The 21420-nt window shown below is 38.4% G+C and overlaps 1 protein-coding gene across 1 annotated transcript in view; it reads left to right on the top strand.

The window, feature by feature from the left end:
• The first annotated feature begins 6590 nt into the window (after positions 1-6590).
• Positions 6591-21420, top strand: part of LOC128013070 (brefeldin A-inhibited guanine nucleotide-exchange protein 1-like) — a 42926-nt gene continuing 28096 nt past the window's right edge. Inside the window, exons 1-3 of the mRNA XM_052595797.1 lie at positions 6591-6644; positions 9620-9693; positions 14061-14140. Coding sequence (XP_052451757.1) covers positions 6591-6644; positions 9620-9693; positions 14061-14140 — 208 coding nt within the window. The remainder of the gene's footprint in view (positions 6645-9619; positions 9694-14060; positions 14141-21420) is intronic.

Here is a 21420-nt window from a genome sequence, read left to right as displayed (position 1 = left end):
CATTCAATTAATAATTTTTTCAGTGTGTGGAACATAAAAGAAGATTTTTTTTACCAATATCCTGGCCAATATTTTCAGTATAATGAATGTAAATGGGGCTGTCAAGTTACAAAATCATAAAAAGCACCATGAAAGTATCATAAAAGTGATTCATATAATTCCTGAGCTGTATTCTATAAATTTTGAAATCATACAGTAGCTTGTAAATAAAGTGTAAATTAAACCAAAAATTAAGACATTATTCATGGAAAATCTTCCGAGTTCATGACAGACTGAATGCAAATGAATCTTTAATTTGTGACAGATCTTTGAATTGTGTTATTTAGTTTGTAAAATGAGAAAAAAATCTTTTTTTGAAATGATTCAATTATTCTTTTTGAATGATTCAGTTCTCGAATTCAACTCACTGATTCAGTCACAGCACTAAAAACTGGCATGAAATGAAAATACACATTTATCTAACTGTGAACAATTTATCCATGCATGTGTTGCTTTCTTTCTTTTTCACCTCAAAAACATTAATTAAAATAACTTAACGGTCATCCAACCAACGGACAGAAGCAAGTCCCTGCCCTAAATTTTTTCCATTACACTTGGATTTACATCAAAATATGGGTAAATAGATTTATCACTACTTCCATAACACTGAAGGGGAAGATTATCTTTGTGTTGTGACTTAATTTTCAGTCTTTTCGCCTTAAGCTATTATAGATGTCAACCACTTTTATGGTGTTTGTATGTCCTTTCTGGAGTTTGACAGTTACTTATTACATTTACTTTGCATATAAAATGCATTGTAAATGACTCTAATTGTGTTCCATGGATGAAAAAAAAAAAGCATGTTTTGAATATTTTGAGCATAATTGTTTGAGTCCACTCCAAATCTTGAGTTTTCTGTTTGGAAAGCACACACCTTTGGCTGATCTGTCTGTCAGGGGGCGGTTGGGCGTTTAGTTATCTGATTATCAGTTAGGTTGAGCCAGCATGTCTCATCGTTGCCATATTTTTATGATATGACTACAAACACAAACGTTCTCAGATACACATTTACACAGACGCACACCTGACCAGGGAAGATAAAAAGCGGTGCCTGACCACAAACTGTTCGTAGCCAAAAGAGGAGCCGAGGGGCCAAAAGGCAGAGAGGACACACACACACACACACACACACGCTTAGCAGAGTCCGGAAGCCAGCACCTCCCTGTGGTGATGCTTCTAACCCTCAGCATCTCTCAGTTAAAACCGCATTCACGTACCCACACAGATGCACACCCCCTGTGTGAGTGTCAGTTGTCTGAGCAGGAAGTAGACCGTTGCTGTTGGGTTTAACCGTAAGGGTCACGAGACCCCTGGGTCTAGCTGAGGAAACCCCATATCAACCCCCCCAAAATAGTAAGCCTCTAATGTTGAGCCTCATTGCATTCTCTTGGCAGTCGGGTGACCAGACGACCGTAGCCCAACTTCCCCATAAAATCACATCAAAATGATGCTCAAAATGCATTTACTCGCCTTTTTTTTTTTTGCTTTTAAGGTAATTTACTAAATTGCCAACAGACATTACAGCACCATGCTCATAAAGTTAATGAATATTAATTAACAATTTCCCGGACCACACAGGAGATCCCGCTGCATCCAATCAACTAACGCTTTTCTCTCCTGTCCTCCCCCTTTCACCCCCCTGGCCTAATGGGTCAGGTGGGGCATCACATCATCGGTAGCTGGACCGTCTCCAGGGGAACAGGGCTGGGGTAATTGCATGGCTCTTTTTGATGACATGCTTTTTATGCAAATGAAGGAGGGAATGCAGGGACACGGCTGGGGGGGAAACGAAGCTATCCAATCAGCTGCTTCGAGGGGCTAAGCACAATTAAAGACTGATTCAGATAATGAGCTCTTATCATCACGATGGGGCCGTTTGCATCATTATAGACACATTCTGTTATTAATATTATTGTTATTAGTTTTATTATTATTATTTCTTTATGGTGGTAATCAGAAGCATCATCATTATAGTTATGATTATTGTTATCGTTGTAAGGTTAATGATGGTTTTTATAAAGTTCCGTGCGCAGCAGAATATGCGCTAGGTCGGCTACGGCACCATATTTTTTTCCCTCTCCCTCTAACTCTCTCATTCCGTCTCGCACGCGCAGATTTGTTCAGTCATTCAGTTACAGTAGCATTGGGTGCCAGCAGTAACACCACTGTGTTCGCTGCCAACCACAATTACTGTTCCATTCTGCCAGCTGCCAAGAGCTCCGCAGATACAGAGCAGTTAACCCGCACCGATACACACACACATACGCTTGTACGCGGTTGTACACGGATCTGTGAAAATACCAATAGCAAGTGCTCAGCTGTGCATGCTATTTAAAAAGAACAGCCATGTGCGCATGTTAACACAAATACACGCTCTGCTTACACACACACTTAAGGCATAAACATTTATATAAAGAGCTATATACATTTAAAAGAACATATTGCACATTATGGACAGTCTAAATTAAAAAGTAAGCATGACTGAGTGCTTGCAAGGGGAAAACTCGTTCAAGATCAAATGCATAAAAAAAAACAGAAATGAAGAAGCCCGCACTCTAATGTACTGCAGCACAGCACACTGACTCTCAAACATACTGTAAATTGTGATTTTGTCTGTATTAGAAAGCATGCTGGGTATTTCTACAGATACAGCAGACAGAACAATGATAGATAGACAGACGGACAGACAGACAGACAGATAGATAGATATAATGCTTGGATGATAAGAACTATAGCTACTGCAGATATAATGATAGATAGAAAAGAATGATAGACAGAAAAATGAATGAAGCGATGGATGGATGGAAATACAGATACTGCACAAAGAATGATAGAATGGATGGAAAGAATTATAGATACTGCAAATAAAATGATTGATAGAAAAAAAAATGATAGGATGAATGGATGGAACTACAGATCCTGCATACATAACGACAGATAGTTAGACGGAGTAATGAATGAATGGATAAAACAACAGATTTATCAAGTAGAATGATGGACAGAAATAGAAAAGAATAGGAAAATAGAATTATAGATAGAGTGATAGAATGAAAGACTGGTAGATAGAACGATAGATAGAACGATAGATAGATAGAATGATAGACAAATAGAACGAACGATAGATAGATAGATAGATAGATAGATAGATAGATAGATAGACAGATAGACAGATAGATAGATAGATAGATAGATAGATAGATAGATAGATAGATAGATAGATAGATAGATAGATAGATAGATAGAACGATAGATAGAACGATAGATAGATAGATAGATAGATAGATAGATAGATAGATAGATAGATAGATAGATAGATAGATAGATAGATAGATAGATAGATAGAGAACTATAGATAAAATTATATAAATTGATAAATAGATAGATCACCTTCATGTGAGTGTGGGAACCAGATCTGTGATGGGGCTGTGGAGTGAGGTCCAGAGCGATAGGGCGGTGAAGAGGGGGATGATGGGGGTCCACTGGGGTGTGAGGGAGGAGAGCCCAGACTGCTGGCCAGAAACGTTCCCATGAAGGAGGCAGAGGAGTTCCCTATCAGTCCACTGCCTGCAGGACAAAATAAAAAAATGGTACAAAATCAGACCAATTCTCAAAATGACAGTATTATTGAACTTAATTATTGGAAATTATAAAGTTGACCTCCACGATTACAGTGCAGCCATTATAAAGAGACAATACATGAAGATTTGATAAATGTACAAATTTCTAACATTCAGCCTGAAATAATCGTTCTAACTAAATTAGACAGAAATAGAGTGCAATTGTGGGGAAAGACTAAATGAATTATCAAGAATAAAAGTTAATGAGAGAGAGAGACTAAGAGAGAGATATAAAAAGACAGAAAGTAGGCATATGAGATCCTAAAATGAAAGAAAGAGAGAGTTTTAGATCATAAGTGTGCAGTCTGTTCTAATACATGGTTCCTTAATGAAGTCCCTGTGATCTGTCTGGCGTAGCCTCTTACTCTCTCTCTCACACACACACATACTCAACGACAAAACCTACAAAGGAGAACAAGAAACAGGCTATAATACACTCATCTAAATAATGATTACCACATGACTCACAAAGATAGGTTTCTGTCTGACAACATAATGCTAAATGCTGCAACAAAGCACAGTTAATGTAGAAAACAACAGCCTTTTAAAATGGACTTGATTTGAGTCCTGAAGCAAAACCATGTTGAGAACCACTGACCTACATCATCCAAAACACAGACACACACACAAGAGAGTGAGTGAAAAAGAGGGTGATGGAATGATAATGAGGAAACCCTGGATCGAAGAGCATCAAAGGGATACAACTTTATTCATCCCTGAAGGAAAATGTGCAAGATTTTATACATTCAAGCCAACAAGGGTTAAATCAAATCCATTACACATGCACAGTCCATATAAACCAAACGGACGGTCATTATATTTCCACGCACATCTTTTGTTTTTCTCAGCAGCGAAAGAAACAAAGCAAATTTGCAATGCTCCAATAAGCTTGATTAACCTACATGCTACAGAGGCACGGCTTTAATAAACTTTGAACATAATGTAATTTAAAGATAAGGCAACTCACCAGAGACAATTTGCTCGTGGTGCGATGCAGCATATAGAATCATCAAATCAGCCTATTAAAAACAGAGTTTAATAGAACGATTTGTGCTTAAAACAATGTCTGCATAACATTTACAAGATTAACAACCGTGAATTCTGTGCAAATGAAAAAAAACACCACACATGTGATGTTAGTTTCAGCGCATACCGCTGTGGTTTCCTGTGTGTCTCCCCTGACAAAGACTCTGCCCTCGTGTCCTCTAAAACAACCAACACCACCAATTAAACAGCGAGGTGAAGGCAAGTGCGGTTTCATTTCCTAAACTGATAAAAGTTAATTAACGTGGGTGAGAGGGATGAGGTTAAGGAAGACGTTTATGGGTGTGAAATTACTAAATGACTGCTCTCACAAGATAAACAGAGCACCAGGCCACAGCTCAAGCCCCAGGCAGAAACGACAGCAAGCAGGGGGAATAAAGTCACGAAAGCGGGAAAAGACCAGCGGAATTACAGGTCTGGAAAGACGTTAGGCCGATGGTGCCGGGGTGGATGCTGGGATCACAGCCGTCAAGACACTTTGTCTCCTCTCACCCACTCTCTCGCCTCAGGATGAAAGAAAGCAGGCTTTTTGCGCGGGTCTAGGAACGGTTTGCGTCTACATGAAACGGTATAATCGAAGCTACAGAATTCCCAGCACATTACGGCCGTCTTCTCCTCCCAAATATCCCCAACCACCTTCCCACGGGCTTTACTACTGAAATGAAAGAGCTATGTTCTCCAAGAGCAGTGCAGTCACTATTTGCCATTGCTTTATGGGTGTGTTCACCTCAATTCTGGCAAAATCCAACACTTTAAAAGGGTCTTTTCCAGTGAAAAATATGAGCCGGTGTTAATTTTGTGTGTTTTTGTTTTGTAATATTACAATGTAATATTACAATGTAATGTTACAAATTAGAATATCTTGCATTTAGTGAGAGTGAGTGAGTAAAATTTGACTGTAATTTTGTTGACAATATTAACTCTACATTTTAAAACAACAAAAATAATTAATTTGAAAAGTAAATTAAACTAATTATTTGAACATTTTATATTAAATTTAGTGCTGTCAAACAATTAATCGTGATTAATCGCATCCAAAATAAAAGTTTCTGTTAACATAATATATGCATCTACTGTTTATATTTATTATGTAAAATGTATATAAATACACACAAATACAGTATACATTTTGAAAATATTTACATGTATATATATTATACAATTTATGTTTTATATAAATATATTTAATATATAGCTAAATAACATATTTTTTTTTCATATTTATATATGCACAGTAAATATACTTTATGTAAACAAAAACATAAATTTTTTATGTGATTAATCGCAATTAATCATTTGACCTCACTAATTAAATGATACTTTGTCCGAAAAAAATCTACATATTTTAATTAAAATTGATGCAATTATTTATCTTGTCGACAAAAACAATTTTTTTGTAAATTTGTAAAGATTTACACAGCATTATATGGAAACATCAGAAAATGAGGACAAAAGCAAACTGAATTCAGCGTTTTGGCCAAAATATGCAGCAAAGTGGACCAGACTTTACACCATAAGTCAGAAGTCTGGTTTGCACTACCCCTACTGTACTCTACAGCATATAAAGCCCTCGCTCCTCCTCTCATCTACACCCTCCGCCAACTTCCCTTTAATAAAACGTTTCCTCTTGTTTGCTTTGCTTTATTGACTTTTTTCTCTCTCTTTTCCTCCGTCTCGAGCACGCCGTGGGCCGAGCGTCAGCTGCAAAGGCTGAAATTATTGCCTGCGCCCATCGTACTAACTTCCCCCTCCTTCCACCACTTCTAATAAACCAAACTACAGAAATGAATCGCTGTTGATACATGAACAGAGGGATTGGAGTAAAGGAAAGGATGGCGGGAGGTCTAAAAAAGAAACATAGCTGGCAAAAAAACAACAACTCCAAACGGCATGTGGGGCAGCACGCTGAACCTGGGGAAGCCCAGTCGCTGTGAAAAAACAGCGGTAGAGTCATTACGGCGGGAATACAGCGAGTTATAAAGGATGATGCTGTCTTGTCAGGCGGATCCCCAATGGGAATGTGTGTTTATTTACGTCCGTGGTGCGAAACGTGGCTGAACGAGAGAGAGTGACTCTTGTGTGAGTGCTTAAGGAAATCGGGTCATGTGCATACTAATCGCCTGATTCCAGGCTCAGAGCGACATTAATCCAATTAAGGAATTAAAAGGAAGAATCCTGAAGAGTGGGAGTCCCGAGTGTGTCTGCCACACACAAACACACACTCACGTAACCGCCAACTGCACAAGTGCATGTTCAGCCTTGTCATCAAATGAGAGTCCCCCAGCGCTGCCCTTCAGTGGAACAAGACGTGTGTGAGAGACCGAAGGAGAGAGAGAAAGAGAGCATGATGTGGGGAAAAAAAAGTCAAGTCCGAGGTTTGGATTATGTGTTACTTGTTTAAATCAGAGATCCAAATGAAGTGCAATCCATCAGCAGACACAACAGCTCGAGGTTCTAATGGGTCTGTGTGTATACATTACACCAGCTGTCTCCCTCGCTCTCTTCACAGGAGGATGTTTATGTCTACTGGTGCTGAGTACTCCGTTCAACAGACAGAGATAGCAGAAGTGCTGCCACAACTACGCTGGAGAAAAGAATAGAAATCTACCTACACTATGTCAATTTCTCTCGTTTTATTTCAATTAAATAAATGAACATATATACATACATTAGATAGTTTAAAATAAAAAATTAAATAAGTAGATAAAAAGATGTTTTGTATTTTATATTTTCCTGTAATAAAAATGAATAAATAAACAAATAAATGGACAAATAAAGAATGAAAATGCAATATAACAATGGAAACATTTTATGTTAAGGTGTCCTTTTTGCAGTGTAATTATACATTTAAGTAATCAGTAATATTAATTAACTACATATACTTACTATAAGGTTAGGGTTAGAATTATGGTTTGGATTTGGGTTACTAGCAGGTTATTATGCATAATTTATTGTTATAATAATAGTAAGTACATGTAATGTGTAACAAGGACACCTTAAGATAGAGTGTTACCTAAAAAAAATTAAATGTTATATAAAATATGTATTACAAATGTATAATTAATATTTATTCTTATATATATTTCTTCATACATGCCCACAAACATACATACATATTTTAAATATGTTTTTTATAAATTTGATATTTTCTTGTAATAAATGAATAAACAAAGAGATACACTGGATAGTTTAGAAATATATATATATATATATATATATATATATATATATATATATATATATATATATATATATATATATATATATATATATATTAAAATAAATTTATTTACATGTTTTAATTATATATACTGGTAATGTATTTTTGTAATACAATCATGCATACATACACACATAATATAAAATGTAACAACTTTAGATACTTGAGGCAAAATAAGTATGTATACATTTATTTATTTTAATTATTGTCAGTATATTTTGACAATATTTTTGGTGGCAATAAACAGAAAATAAAATAAAAGTGAAATACCTGATTCTGATTGGTCAGTCTGTGGTCAAAAATTGTATATAAAGACGGCTAAACTATGTAATTCACAGCACTTGTAGCTGTGCCAGTTTCATGTAACTTGCATCACTCTTTATCCTCTTTCTCTTCACATAATAAAACAATAAAACAATTTAACTCATTCTAATCAATATTGTATATGCCCATTATTTACTCGGTAAGTAGTTGTGCAATAAGCGAGATGATATATGGTTAGCCAGTCAATATTGCAAAATAATCCCTGATAGGACGAACAGGATCCCGGCGCATATGGTTCATGAATCCCATACTATATTTAAAGACAGATATCTCCGCAGAGAAACTAGGTAAACATGCAAATGTGAGTGACCAAGCAAGGTCACACACACACACACAACACATTTTAGCTGCATCAGATTGAGACCTGGAATAGCTAGAGGAGTATGGGCATGAGAGACTTCATATTAAGAGTTTTGTCAAGGGAATGGTTAACGTATATGTGTGTGTGAAATGGGGGAGTGTGAGACTGTTTACACAGCTGGGTTCCACACTCTCACACAACCCCACGTCTCGCTGTCCCCCAAAACATGTGCCACTCCAGAAAACCCCAATATTTTCTCTCTTCACAGTCATAATAAAGAGCCTTCGGGAGGGAGGAAGGGCCGGGTCTGCAGAAACAGTGCACTTCTCTCACTGCCTGTTTGTTTTCAGTTAGTTTGGGATCGTGCCATACATGAGGATATTTTCGAAATCGTTTGGTTTTGGCCCGATCGCTTGTGCGAACGAACAAGTCTAAACTGACAAGGGAGTATTTAGGGTAATCCACATGTAAAAGTAGCATTAGTCATTAATCATTTCTGTTCCTAAACACAGAAATGGCAGAGACAGGAAGGATTTAAATGAACATGACACTAAATAACCCTGCTCTCGCTGGAGGCCTATCCCCAGGTTGCGCTCTAAAATTACATTCGTATGGATGCTGCTAGAACAAATGTAATGATATAATAGTTTTGCGTGATGAACAGACTAAAATTTAAGTCATTTGCTGATAATCTTCTCCTTCAGTGAGCTGGTACCTGCTCCAACCAGATCATTGAGTCAGTAAGTTTAACTCAAGAATCAGATCAGTCCAGTTGATTCCATTGGAACAAATGATTCATTCGAATCATCAGCACACTTGTGAACTTGCCAAGGAAAGCGAAGGCAGATGTCAAGGTTTTAGTGATTAACAAGTCCATTTCTCACACATGGTTTTTGTAATTTCAATACATTCATAGTAAAATAAACAGTAAATGAAACATAATTTGTATTGTTAAATATAGTAGTTAAAAATCTTCATTTTTGGTAAAGAAAAGTGTTGAAAGGAAATAAAATGGACAAGATTACAATCATACAACAATATCTGTGAAGCATAATGTCCCTGTTGTACCCTCAGGATAACAAGTTTCATCCAAATAGGGCTTTAGAGAAATCCGCCGAATCACATCACAACAGGAATCAAGAATCAAGGTCAGTTTACACCTACAATGGCTGCGTTGCAATGCTGCACATTTCTACTTTTGGTGAGTGAACACCAAAAAAGGCAGGAGAAAAAGGCGGACCGATTAACAGCTACATCTCAAACTGTGAAGAACATGCTCCATTTTTCCAAGAACCACTAGATGGGCTGCTGCTGTGGAATTTCCTCCCTAATGATGTCACCAGTGAAAATTGCGCCAAAACGGCAGAATTGCTATTTTAGCATTTACATTTTAATTTAATTCGTCATTGGTTTATGCATAAACATTTTTTTACTTTGTTGTGTGTGTTTGGATATGTCATCCGTGGTATTCCCTGGCCAGGAATTAAATTATAACTCAGAGGAAGCGTTTTCTCCTGGGAATCGGGTAGAGGCCGTATGAGTGGGTGTGTGGTCTTGTATGTGTGTGAGTGTATAACTCTGCATCTGTGTATTGTAAAACAGACTGGAAGTGAGTTAATTCCCAGAGGATTGGGAGATGCCACACCCCAGAACCACCAAAAAACTTTTGGCAGCAAGCAGTCGCGGAATCACAATGGTGCGTGTCTATTTGTCACGTGCGGGACGGCCTATGGCAGGATCATTAAACACAGCTATGCAGCTTCTCGCGGTACATCAATCCCCAGTAAATAACTCACACAGAGGCATAAAATAATACGTCGCAGAGGATTAAAGCCGATTTGAGAAAAAGACAAATAGGAGAAGGGGAGTAGACCAAAGAACAATCAAAAAAAGGAGTAGACCAAAAGTGCACGGTACACAGCAAAAAACCAAAAGCCCAAAGATCTATAGGTGAAGTCCAACAGCCAGGTCTGTGGGTCGGAGTGTTTGTGTAGGCACAGACAGCATAGCTGGCGGGAACAACGGAGCATCGTTTGCTGGACAGTAAAAGTGCATCGTGCATGTAAAGAAACAGAACTGCACACCACCCAAAGAGAAAAAGAAAACAATGACAGATAGTCTAGAAGCAACACCATGAAGTGAATGAGTAATGCAAATGAACAAAAAAAAAACATTTGTTTTCTGGTAAGATAAAGGCTTAGCCCTTTAAGACACTTAAGTATGTGAAAACACTTGTAGCTATGCAAGCTCGATTTTATAATCAATGTCAACCTGAAATGTGTCAAAATACAATTCATAATGCTAAACAAGTACATGTTGTGTTTTAAAGTTGCCAAAAGAGGCACTATAGGGGCACTTCTCTGGACAAGTAGTTACGTAATGATGCGCCTACATTTTGTCAGCAGAAAATATTTATCCAAAACATGCATTAATTATTTTTATTTTATTTTATTTCGGCCACATATTTTCCGTTGCTGATATTTTATTGTCAAAATAGTTTTGGAGTGCCTAAATCATTGACTGAAACATTGACGTTTAAATTAGGGCTGCACGATAAATCACCTGCGATATTTAATGCGCATCTTGTCAGTAAAGCCGGTTCTGTAATCAGCTGTAAATCTCCATTTATGGCTAATTACAGAACCGGCTTTACTGACACGATGCATAAAATTTGTTTGACTAAAATACTAATGTCACAAAGCACAATGCATTCCCCAAATAGGAATGCCACGAGGCACTATAGCAAGAATTAGCAACCTACAGTAAGTTTCTCTTTCAGGTCAGCCACTGCATGGTAGCGCAACAGTTTGAAGACTGCTGAGTTAGTTAAAGATAGTTCAACTGTAAACATGTTACATAGCTAGGAACCTGAAAAATAACCCATCCAAGACTTATGCCACAGATATTTGAAGGTAACTCTATCGCCTATGTGTACTGGCCTAAGATTATTTTCAGAGAGACGGTTACAGTCCTTGCCAAGAATGGTTCAGACCTGGCGAGAAACTCACGATCTTATTTTCTGACGTAAACCACAAAGACAAAACATTAATAAGCCGGCATAGCCACGAAACACTGGTTAAATTGAAAGGCTGTCTCTCTGTTTTATAAAAATTAGTAGGTGCTATTCATCACCTCCAGATGTTGGATTCGGACTACATATAATTTTGGTCTGGAAAACCAGGAGGACGTGTCCAACCGCATTTTTAAATATGACAAATAGCTGTTACGCCTCCAATGCGGATCAATTAAAAGCATTCACACAAGCTAACACTTACATGGCTATCATTTAAAATCAGCGACAGGTTTTCAGCCCTGGTATTAAGAACGCTGTCAATCAAAAATCACACCCAGACTACTGTAAGTGCACATCCTGAGAGTGTGTATGTGTGGAAGCGTACATGTGAGACTCAGAGATGAGAGTCAAACAGAGCAGACGAAACAATAGCGGTGATGAGCAGACGTACACACACTTCGGCACACAACACACACACAGCTCCCCGCTGGCACTGCCGCCCTTCCATTTCCATGTATGAATGTTTGAATCAACCCCCCTGGGTGCGAAAACACCCCTCTATGATCAGCAGGTCTCTAAAATCACTCCACCTTCAGAACAAAACACAGAGAGAGCGAAAGGGGATAAATACAGCAGTACAAGGTCAAACATTACACCCATACACACACATAAAAATCACACACACACAGTGCTTTACAATGCAAACACGGCAGTCTGGGACAACTCAGGGTTCGCAGATAGGACAACAGCCTCACATACAGACAGAGCCTTGTCCAAAAATGAGTTTGCAGTGCACAGACAGCAATAAAATCGTTCACTCTTAACCTTGGTATGGCAGGAACACTAGATCAGGAGGGGCAAAGTGATCTTTTCTGCTAACTTCATGCTAATCTACCTTTGCTAAAAAGACCACCATACGTGGTTTGCATTTGCAAAAATGAGAAACCAAGTAGCAGTTATGTGATACTGCAAGTTGCATTGTACATTGTACAACATAAAGCTGCAAATATGAGAAACACTTTTGCAATTAAGTGATTTGAAGTCACATTTGCAATATAAAGTTGTATATATAAGAAACAGTTGAAATTGTCACGTAAAGTCACATTATGAAATATAAAGGGAATTTAAGTTTTTTGTTATTTTTATTCTGAGGCAGAAAATTCTAAGGCTTTCTGTGTTGTCACTTACATTCATGGACTGGGACAACAACCAAAAAATCATGTCAGGCAGGAAAGTTTTGTTTTGTTTCTTTCCTTCCTTATACTTCATGTTACTTTTATTTATCCATTCTACTATTCCATTGCTCTTTTTTTTCTCTGACACATCGATTTAAACCTCAATAGCCATGTTATCTACATGGATTTCCACCTGGCCTGATCACCTGCCACCCTCCCTCCACACCCCCCCTGTACTTTAATGAGGAAAACCTGCCCTCATTCCCCTGGGATCAGCATCTTGCTGTCGCCATCACTTCATTGTGTTATCTTAGAAAACATGAGCTATGTTGAATTGTCATTTTTCAAGCTCTCTACCTCATTAAATCTCTCTTCCTCCCTTTGCCGCTTCCTGCGGCTCCTCTCCTGCTAAAAATGCTACGCTAGTGGCTAGCACTCTACGCTCCATCGCTTACGGTAAACTCACACACGCTCTCGCACCCTCTCAGACATATGGATGCTGTCAGCCTGCCTCGGCTAGGCTAATTACATGCAACAAGCAAAGCCACCATTTGTTCCAAACAGGGAACGATTCAATTGTCTGCTACGAACATTTGTTTTCATGCTAATCGGCCTGTTGTCACAAGAGCACTTTGGCTCAGGGGCCGAATATCATTCCACGTCCCCCCGATCCACCCTCTGTTCTATCCTGAGTGTCAGCATGGGAAAAGAGGCAAGGACTTATGCAGGGAATATCAGATGGAGCTCTCAGTATTAACTAATGACAGGACGGCATCCAAAACCTGGGGCTCAGCAAGAGACGTTTCCCAACCCGAGGGGTGAGCGCGGAGCAACCGGGGAGAGTGGGAGGAATTAACATGGAGTCAAGCTCTTCTGCTCTCTGGATCGACCTGGCATGCCGAGCTGGAGGCAGAGGCCGGAGCTTAATAGATCTCGGCGGGCTACTGGATGGACCAAACGGGTTCTGGAAGGATGACTGAATGATGGTTTGTGTGTTTTCTAACCAGAAAAGACCCACTAACAACAGTCCCTGTACAGGATTCCTGATGTAAAGGCCAGCTCTCTTGTTCTCTTCCCAGCATTCCTCTCTCTTGTTTTGACTTGAGTTCTTTTTTTCCATTGGCACTGTATGGAGAAAACCATATTCCCTTTCCCACTGGGCTCATGCAGTTGCACTGATATGGAATATTATTTCAGAGGCAGCCTGAACCGTAAACGCTATTTTGTTTTCTTTTTTTTCCTTTGCTTCTCTCTCTCTCTCACACACCCCTCATTATTTTCCTCCCTCTCTTTCGGACTCTTTCTCCATTTCTTTCATCCTCGGTAGGGAGGATATATTCCAAGGCCTTGAGAGCGCACTCAGCGAGGGCGATTTGGCCGCTCTGTCCAATCCACAAAGAGCGAGAGGTGAGAAATCCATTTAGCATGTACAATACCCTCCACACACACCTGAATCACACCAGGTGCATGCTTTCAAATCGACCGGCTCGGCTAACACTCCTCCATTCAGTCCATTCACAGAGGCGAAGTCAGACTCTTTTCTGGATTATGTTTTGTATCATCATTCACATCGCTGGTGGAGAATTTGACCCACTGTAAGCAGAGATTCTTTGCCAGGTCAGAGCCGTCTCCCGTGGGCAGCGGGTTTCTGTGAGCTGAGTCTGGGGGAAGAAAGCCGCTCTATTTCATGGGTGGAAATTCACAAGGCATCCAGCGAGACTGGAAAACAGGCCCAGTGTGAGACTGATTCCTGTAATAGATGACTAATACATTGCTTATCCTCACGCCACTGTGTGTTTGTGCATGTTGGCGGCGTCTCTTTGGTTTTAGCCTGAGCACGTGCGAGTGTTACAGTCTTCCCTCTGGTTTTCTGAGCATCCTTCCATTCCGCTTTCCCCGGCACAATCCTGACAGCAAGTTGCCACGTTGGCATGGCAGGGAAAAATTACAAATGACATCTTAATTGTGCAAGTGTTAGTGTGCAATGAGATCTAAGGTTTTTCTTCTTAAAAAAAAAGAGATCCCGGAAATCTTACATAGCCCTCCACTAGATTTTCCAAAAATATCTCAAACAGTGCTCAAAAGAGATTTGAGTATAAACATTTCTCATAGTTTTCAATAGCATGTTGTCTGAGGTATCAATGTCTTCTGCGCAACCCATCCTATATAAATATAAACACATTTTTTTGAATGCTGAAATTTGAGGAATTAATAGGCATACAGTCAGTTTTATGAACCAGGATGGGAAAAAACATAATTTTCCAAAATTCCATACCTACTGAATTTATTTTAATAATGCTTTACTAAGTTCCTGTCATTCAATTTCAAATTCTAATTAAACTTTTTGTAAGCCGAGGCTAGTTAAAATCAAATTCCATCTCATGAATTGAAAGACCATTTTTCAGTTCTAAATATGCACACATGTAAATACGCAAGAGAAAAAAATGAAATACACATGACATATGTGAGCCCACTGCTGTATCTGAAGAGTTCTGGGATCAGGTGGCTGGGTGGTCTGACTGGGGAGGATGGGACTTTGGGCTGGGCTAGACTGTCAGCTGGGTGGGCTCCCAGCATGCAGCCTCAGGGGCCACTCAAACAGTACACACATACAGAAAACAGTATGTCCAGTGCACAGGACTTAATTCTCCCTAAGGAACAACACGTTTCAACAGCAAGGACACACACTGTCTGAACAGAAAGAAAGAGATGTGTGAGAGGTAATGAAGAAAAGAGAGTAGAGCCGGAGAAAATTAAGCGAAGTAATAGTGTTTTGGTGTTGGCAGATTACAGTTGGAGGACAATACTTATCCATCTATCTTTCACTCCCTTTCACTCCAATTCCCAGATCCTGTCTTTTTCATTATCATTTCAATCTTTCATTTCATCCCTTCTTTCCCAGAAGCCCTTGCCCTTCCCATCAGGCTGATTCTTACGCACAAAGCACATCATCATTGTTTTTAATCAATGTCCATCTTGATTATTTTCAATGTCTTCACCAGTCCTACCAAGATCATACAGTGCACGTGGTCTTAGTGCTCATTAGGCCCACATGGATCCTGCACACATTTTGTTGCATTTTCTACACTGTAGAATTCTGTGGGATGTATTTAAACATGGCAAGAATGCATTAAACTGAGCTGAAAGAACACAACTCTTACTATTTAGCCAAAAGCATAAATACATTAACCATAATATTAATAAACAAATATGTGCTGAAATGGTTAGAAATGACAGGCATTTCAATGCTGTGGAAATTCGAGTTCTGTGGCCGCAGATATCATGTGGGCCAATGGTAGGAAATGAAATAATAGTAACACTTTACAATAAGCTTCTATACGTCAACATTAATAAATGTGATTGCTATAGCAAGAAATAAGACTGAATAATATTTTTACAGCATTTATTAACCTTAGTTAATGTTACTTTCTACATATTTATTAATATAAAGTATACACCATAAAATTTGTATAAATTGATAAATGCATGATAACAATAAAAAAAGTATGCAAATTAACATTATCAGATTTTTAAATGTTAATATATTGCCTGGATGAAATCTCTAAAAATAAGAATGCATTAATATAACATTTTACTAGTTGTCTTCATCTCAAGGTTGTTAAACTGGTAAATGGATATGAATATTTGTCAATATTTACAAATATTAACAAAAACACTGATAACTTATAAATGGCTGATATGAAAACTGCATATAATTTTGCCTAAATGAACAAAAATAAAAAACTAAATAAAACTTAGATGACAACAAAACTCATTTAAATAGTTAAAAAAACTAAAAAAATACAGGGGATATGAGCATGAATAATTAAATATCCAATAATAATTATCATAATCTAGTACATAAAATGAGACATGCCAATGAGCAGACAAAAAGTGATGAGTTAAATGAAACAATCATTTTAATCAAAGCAATGAGCTATAAAGAATATTCCATACTTTTAAGTTTCCCAGGCTTTTTTCCCTGACCCTGGGTCACATCATCACTCCATAGGCCTTTCTGCAAGACTGCAGCCTCACAGAGGAACCAGAGATCCCACACAGCACTGACAGCTCACTGAGAAGTCATTCCTGCCCTTGACTCACAAGACCTTCTAAAACTTTCCATAAAGCTGCAAAGAGTAAACCAGGTCAAAAGGAATCTAGATGGTAGAGGTTCAACTCTTGACAAGTCATCAGCAGTCAGTATTTACACAAGCAACTCAAAATGCGTGTCATAGACTTCAGGCAGATACAAAATTGCACAGTCACTTTCAAAAAAGCCAGACGATGAAAGTTCATGAAAAATCTGCCGCCGCTGTATCAAGAAATAAACAGCGCATGAGACAACTTCACTTACTGAGAGAGTTTTGCCACACTAATCACCCATTCCCACCATTAGCCCAGTCCTAACATTTACACAACTTTGAAGCATGGGCCAGATCAGTTTTTTTGGAACGACAGCAAACATTCATATGCCCTGCACTGGTATCAAGACCAGAGCTTTCTCAGGGCCACACTCCCACTCCTGCGAGTGAGAAGATCCAGAGCAGGCCAGCAGACGCAAGACAGAGCTGACCACGACTCGACACCCGCCTGCATCTGCTCAGAGCCCAGCCCTTGGTGGAATCTCCCCGGGGGGTGAGAGAGCGCTCAGATTGAAAGCAGAGCTGAGAAGATAAGCCTGCCAGCTGCACTGGCCAAGGATTCTCCGCCCTTCAGAGCAAGGTCTGGTGATGGCGTGTACTCTGGGGGAGGCGAGGGAAGATTTTTTGGGGCCTTGGAGAAAGAAAGACAGGAAGAGGAGAAAAGGAAGAGTGAGTCAGAGAGGTTAGAAAGAGAGAGGAAGCGAGTGAACGAGGTGCAGATGACCAGGTGCAAGAGCGACCTGAGATTCAGTGTGTAAATGTGCTTTTGTTTAAATGATCTCAGAGGAGGTTTGTATGTTTCCACGAGGGAAACTGTCAACGAAACGAAAAACAAATGTGATCTTCGAAATATCTGAATTGTTTCTCCAAGATCGCAATGAGATCGACGGAAGTCTCAAAAATTAGTTTTAAAATTTTTTTTTATTTACTCCAGTTGTTACATTTTACACCCTACCACAAAATAGTGTACTTTTATATTTATTTAAAAAAAATTATATATATAAAAATGAATAAAATTTAGTTAAGAAAAAATGGAAATGGAGAAGACTTTTTCTTAATTATGTGCTCCTCTGATTGTTGTTTTGGGAAAGAGTTTCAGATAAGGTCTCTGCGTCACAAACTTATATTGTTAACATATGTATTGACATAATATATGTCAACTACAGTCTCATTGGTTCAAACCTCTTCTAAGAAGGTTCCTGAACCATGAAAGAGCAACCTCCGAGCAATAATTTCCTCTGCTTGTGTTTGCGTGTGAGAGCAGGTGCTTTCAGAAACCACACGGGTTAAACACATGCAGATGAAAAGGTTCATATACAGAGATCAGACAGTCGTCTTATCTTCCTCTCCTCATCATTGCTCTACTGAGGCCTAAAGATTACCCCCTTATTCCTTACAGTGAACCTGCCCAGGGGCCTCTTTCATGTTTTTCCAGCCTCTGGACTCTACCAGTCAGGGGGCGAAATGGAGAGTCGGAGGCTGGTAAAGCACTACCAGAGACACATCTGAATCTGACTTGCACTAAAGTTGAATTACGCCTTCCATCACACAGCCGCATTCATCCGTAACGTTCAGATGTCTGCTGGACATCTGGTGAAATAAAGCAGCAAGCCTTCCCAGCTGGGGAGTAAAATTAGGGAGCACTTCCTGCAATCTGTACATTCGCAGCAAAGGTCATCTTCACAGGGGAGCGCGCACACAGAGGCGTCATTTGACCTTGTGACGTTACTCTCAGAGATATCAGCCAATACCTGCTCAGAGGTTGCTCTTCTACAGCTCAGCTGGAGACTTAGTAGAGCTCTCAGTTATATTTAAAGGGACAGTCCACCCTCAAATGTACATTCTGCCATCATTTACTCACCCTCTTGTCATTCCATTGATATTCATTTCATTCTTGTCAAACCTGTATGAATTTCTTTCTTCAGCAGAACACAAAAAAAGCATGTTGGTAACCATGTTCTTTCAATTCTTATTGACTTCCAGTTTTTGGTCCATACAATGAGTGTCAATGGGAACAAAATTATTTTGTTAACATTCAAAATATTTGCTTTTATGATCCAAAGGAGGAGGAAAATCATACGTTTTGTCCTCAGAAGTCTAAAAAAGATGATGAATGTGATGTTTTTGACATGTCTTCTGAAATGGAGACAAATTGCCAGGATTATTCTCTCAGCCTAAAAATGTGAAAAGCAAAAAAAAAAAAAGGTCTCCTTTTGCATTTTGTTTAATCAGAGTATAGGAGAATGAAAAAAATATTTGGATTTTTAACTGAGAATTGTTTTCTAGTAAAAAATAAATAAATAATAAAATATTAAAAACTAAATATATTTACTTACAATTATATTTTCCTAAATAACAATTTAAAATTTACTATCAATACTGTACAACATAAACATGTCATAGTTTGTTTATAATAAAAGTCAATTACATCTATTTCAATTTTATAACATCAAACTTATTTCTAACATGTTTGTAGTGAAAACAACTGAAAATCTGACTTTGAGAAAATACAATTGTATTAAAAAGTCTAAACTCTCTGGTCCTCAAGGAAACTTAATCAATGGATTTTTAGAGGTTTTAATTCTTTTCTGCAAATAAGGAGGGCTTTTTATTTATGTATGTTATGTTGTTCTTTCAATTTTGACTGAATTCCATTATATATTTTTGTTCATACAAAAAGTCCACAGAACCAAAACTCTCTTTTTTTTCTTTTTTTCTTTTTTTACCAAAAGAGTCTGTTCCACAGAAGAAAGAAAATCATACTTTTTTTTTACTCTCCTAAAAGCCTAAAAAGGTGTGGCCAGGTCAAAAATTTTAATTTATGTTTGACACCCTTTTGTCAGGAAAAAGAAAACAAAAAGTAAAAACCCCTGTATTTCCTCTATTTAATTTAACTGCTATTTAAGAACAATGTGGCAACAATTGAGATATTAAAGAACTTCCTTTAGCCCACACTATTTTCAATGATTAAAACCAATGAACGTACTTTCACAGACTACACACACACACAAACACACACTCACAGTGAGTTCAGTCATGATGGGAAGTAATACTCTGCATATTCGATCCCTGGCCGATCTGGGATCAATAACTGCCAGTGTTATATTGTCACAAATGCCAATTAACAGGGTCCTTATGCTGACTTGTTGATCTGGCACACTTTCTCATTCTCGCTTTTTCTCTCCGTCTCTTCCATTTGGTCTCATTCTCTCTTTTTTCTCATAAACACAGCATGTGCACGCACATTACCTGTGTTGAATTACTGCATGCTTCCAGGCTTGTGAGCTAAATAAATCTGTTGAAATAAAGTGGGAGGACCTGAGCCGGTTGCCGTAATGGAGAGAAATTGCTGCCATATTTCAGCAGAAGAAAATCTCAGAATCTCCTTTACAACATATAAAAAGTCAGTTGAGAACACAATAAAATGGTATAAGGCATTCCTTTTGTATCTGACCACAGCTGTGCGCTTTTGTGCCAAGAGACAGTAAGAATTGTCGCAGTGCATCCTGGGATTGCCTTCTCTTTAAAGGCTAGATGGAATTCGGCCAAAACGAGGCAGCATAATTAAGTTTGGACCTTTTTGTAAAGCATTCGCTCTGGGAACGCACCTATGATTGCTTAAAATGCGGCCTATGTAGGCAGCTCACTATGTGTGTGTGTTGCAGGCTGACAGGAGTTCACAGGGCCTCTGTGCGGTGCGCTCAGATCAGCACCTTCCCAAGAGTTCAACCTTTTAACAGGTTGAGCTCTGCAACCACCCAGAGACTTGGCAGCATGTTGCGTACCGACAGAGTGTGTGTATGCATGTGTGTCTGTGTGTGTGTGAGTGTGTTGAGAAGCAGAGCGCAGTCCTTGCTTTGAGATGTTTTGACATAAAGCAACAACACAAGTGACAGGGGTACTTACTCAGACAGGAAGCCTGATCTCATATGCTTACACACATACGCAAACATGCATGTTAAGCACACACACATGCACATGCAAAAGGCTTATTAACGCAGGACTGAATTTTTATTAACATCAGCGAATCCCTCTGTTAAAAGCAATTACGAAAGAAACCATTAATTTTTACTTTTCGTTTCATGGACGTGCACAAAAAGTGTTAAAAAGAATTATGTGACATTAAAACTTTGTGCCCACAATGGGTTTTATTCCTTTATAATTACATACACAATGAAAAGGTTCAATAAATATTTCTGCCAGATTCACTACAGGTGCATACCCACATAAATTTGTTCTTTCTCTAAATCTAAATGTTGATAAATCTGGGTTATTCTAAATGAAGGAGCATGTGATTAACACGAAACACACTAAAATAATCTGCATATAAGGGCTTTGATAAGACAATCACTCAAATGTATCCTTACACTCTTTAAAAGGTGCACTCAAACACAAACTTTTTTCAATTCAATTTTAGCTTTTCTGATATAAGATCTTGAGAAGCAGAACTTATAACTATAAAATAATATAAATCAAAAATTAAGATTCTTCTGAAGTATCATGTGACAACTGGAGCAATGCCGGATTAAAATTGTATATTAC

This window comes from Carassius gibelio, chromosome B24, assembly GCF_023724105.1.
Source record: "Carassius gibelio isolate Cgi1373 ecotype wild population from Czech Republic chromosome B24, carGib1.2-hapl.c, whole genome shotgun sequence".
NCBI classification, from domain to species: domain Eukaryota; kingdom Metazoa; phylum Chordata; class Actinopteri; order Cypriniformes; family Cyprinidae; genus Carassius; species Carassius gibelio.
Note: the sequence above shows the minus strand (reverse complement) of the source record. Positions and strands in the feature narration are given on the sequence as shown.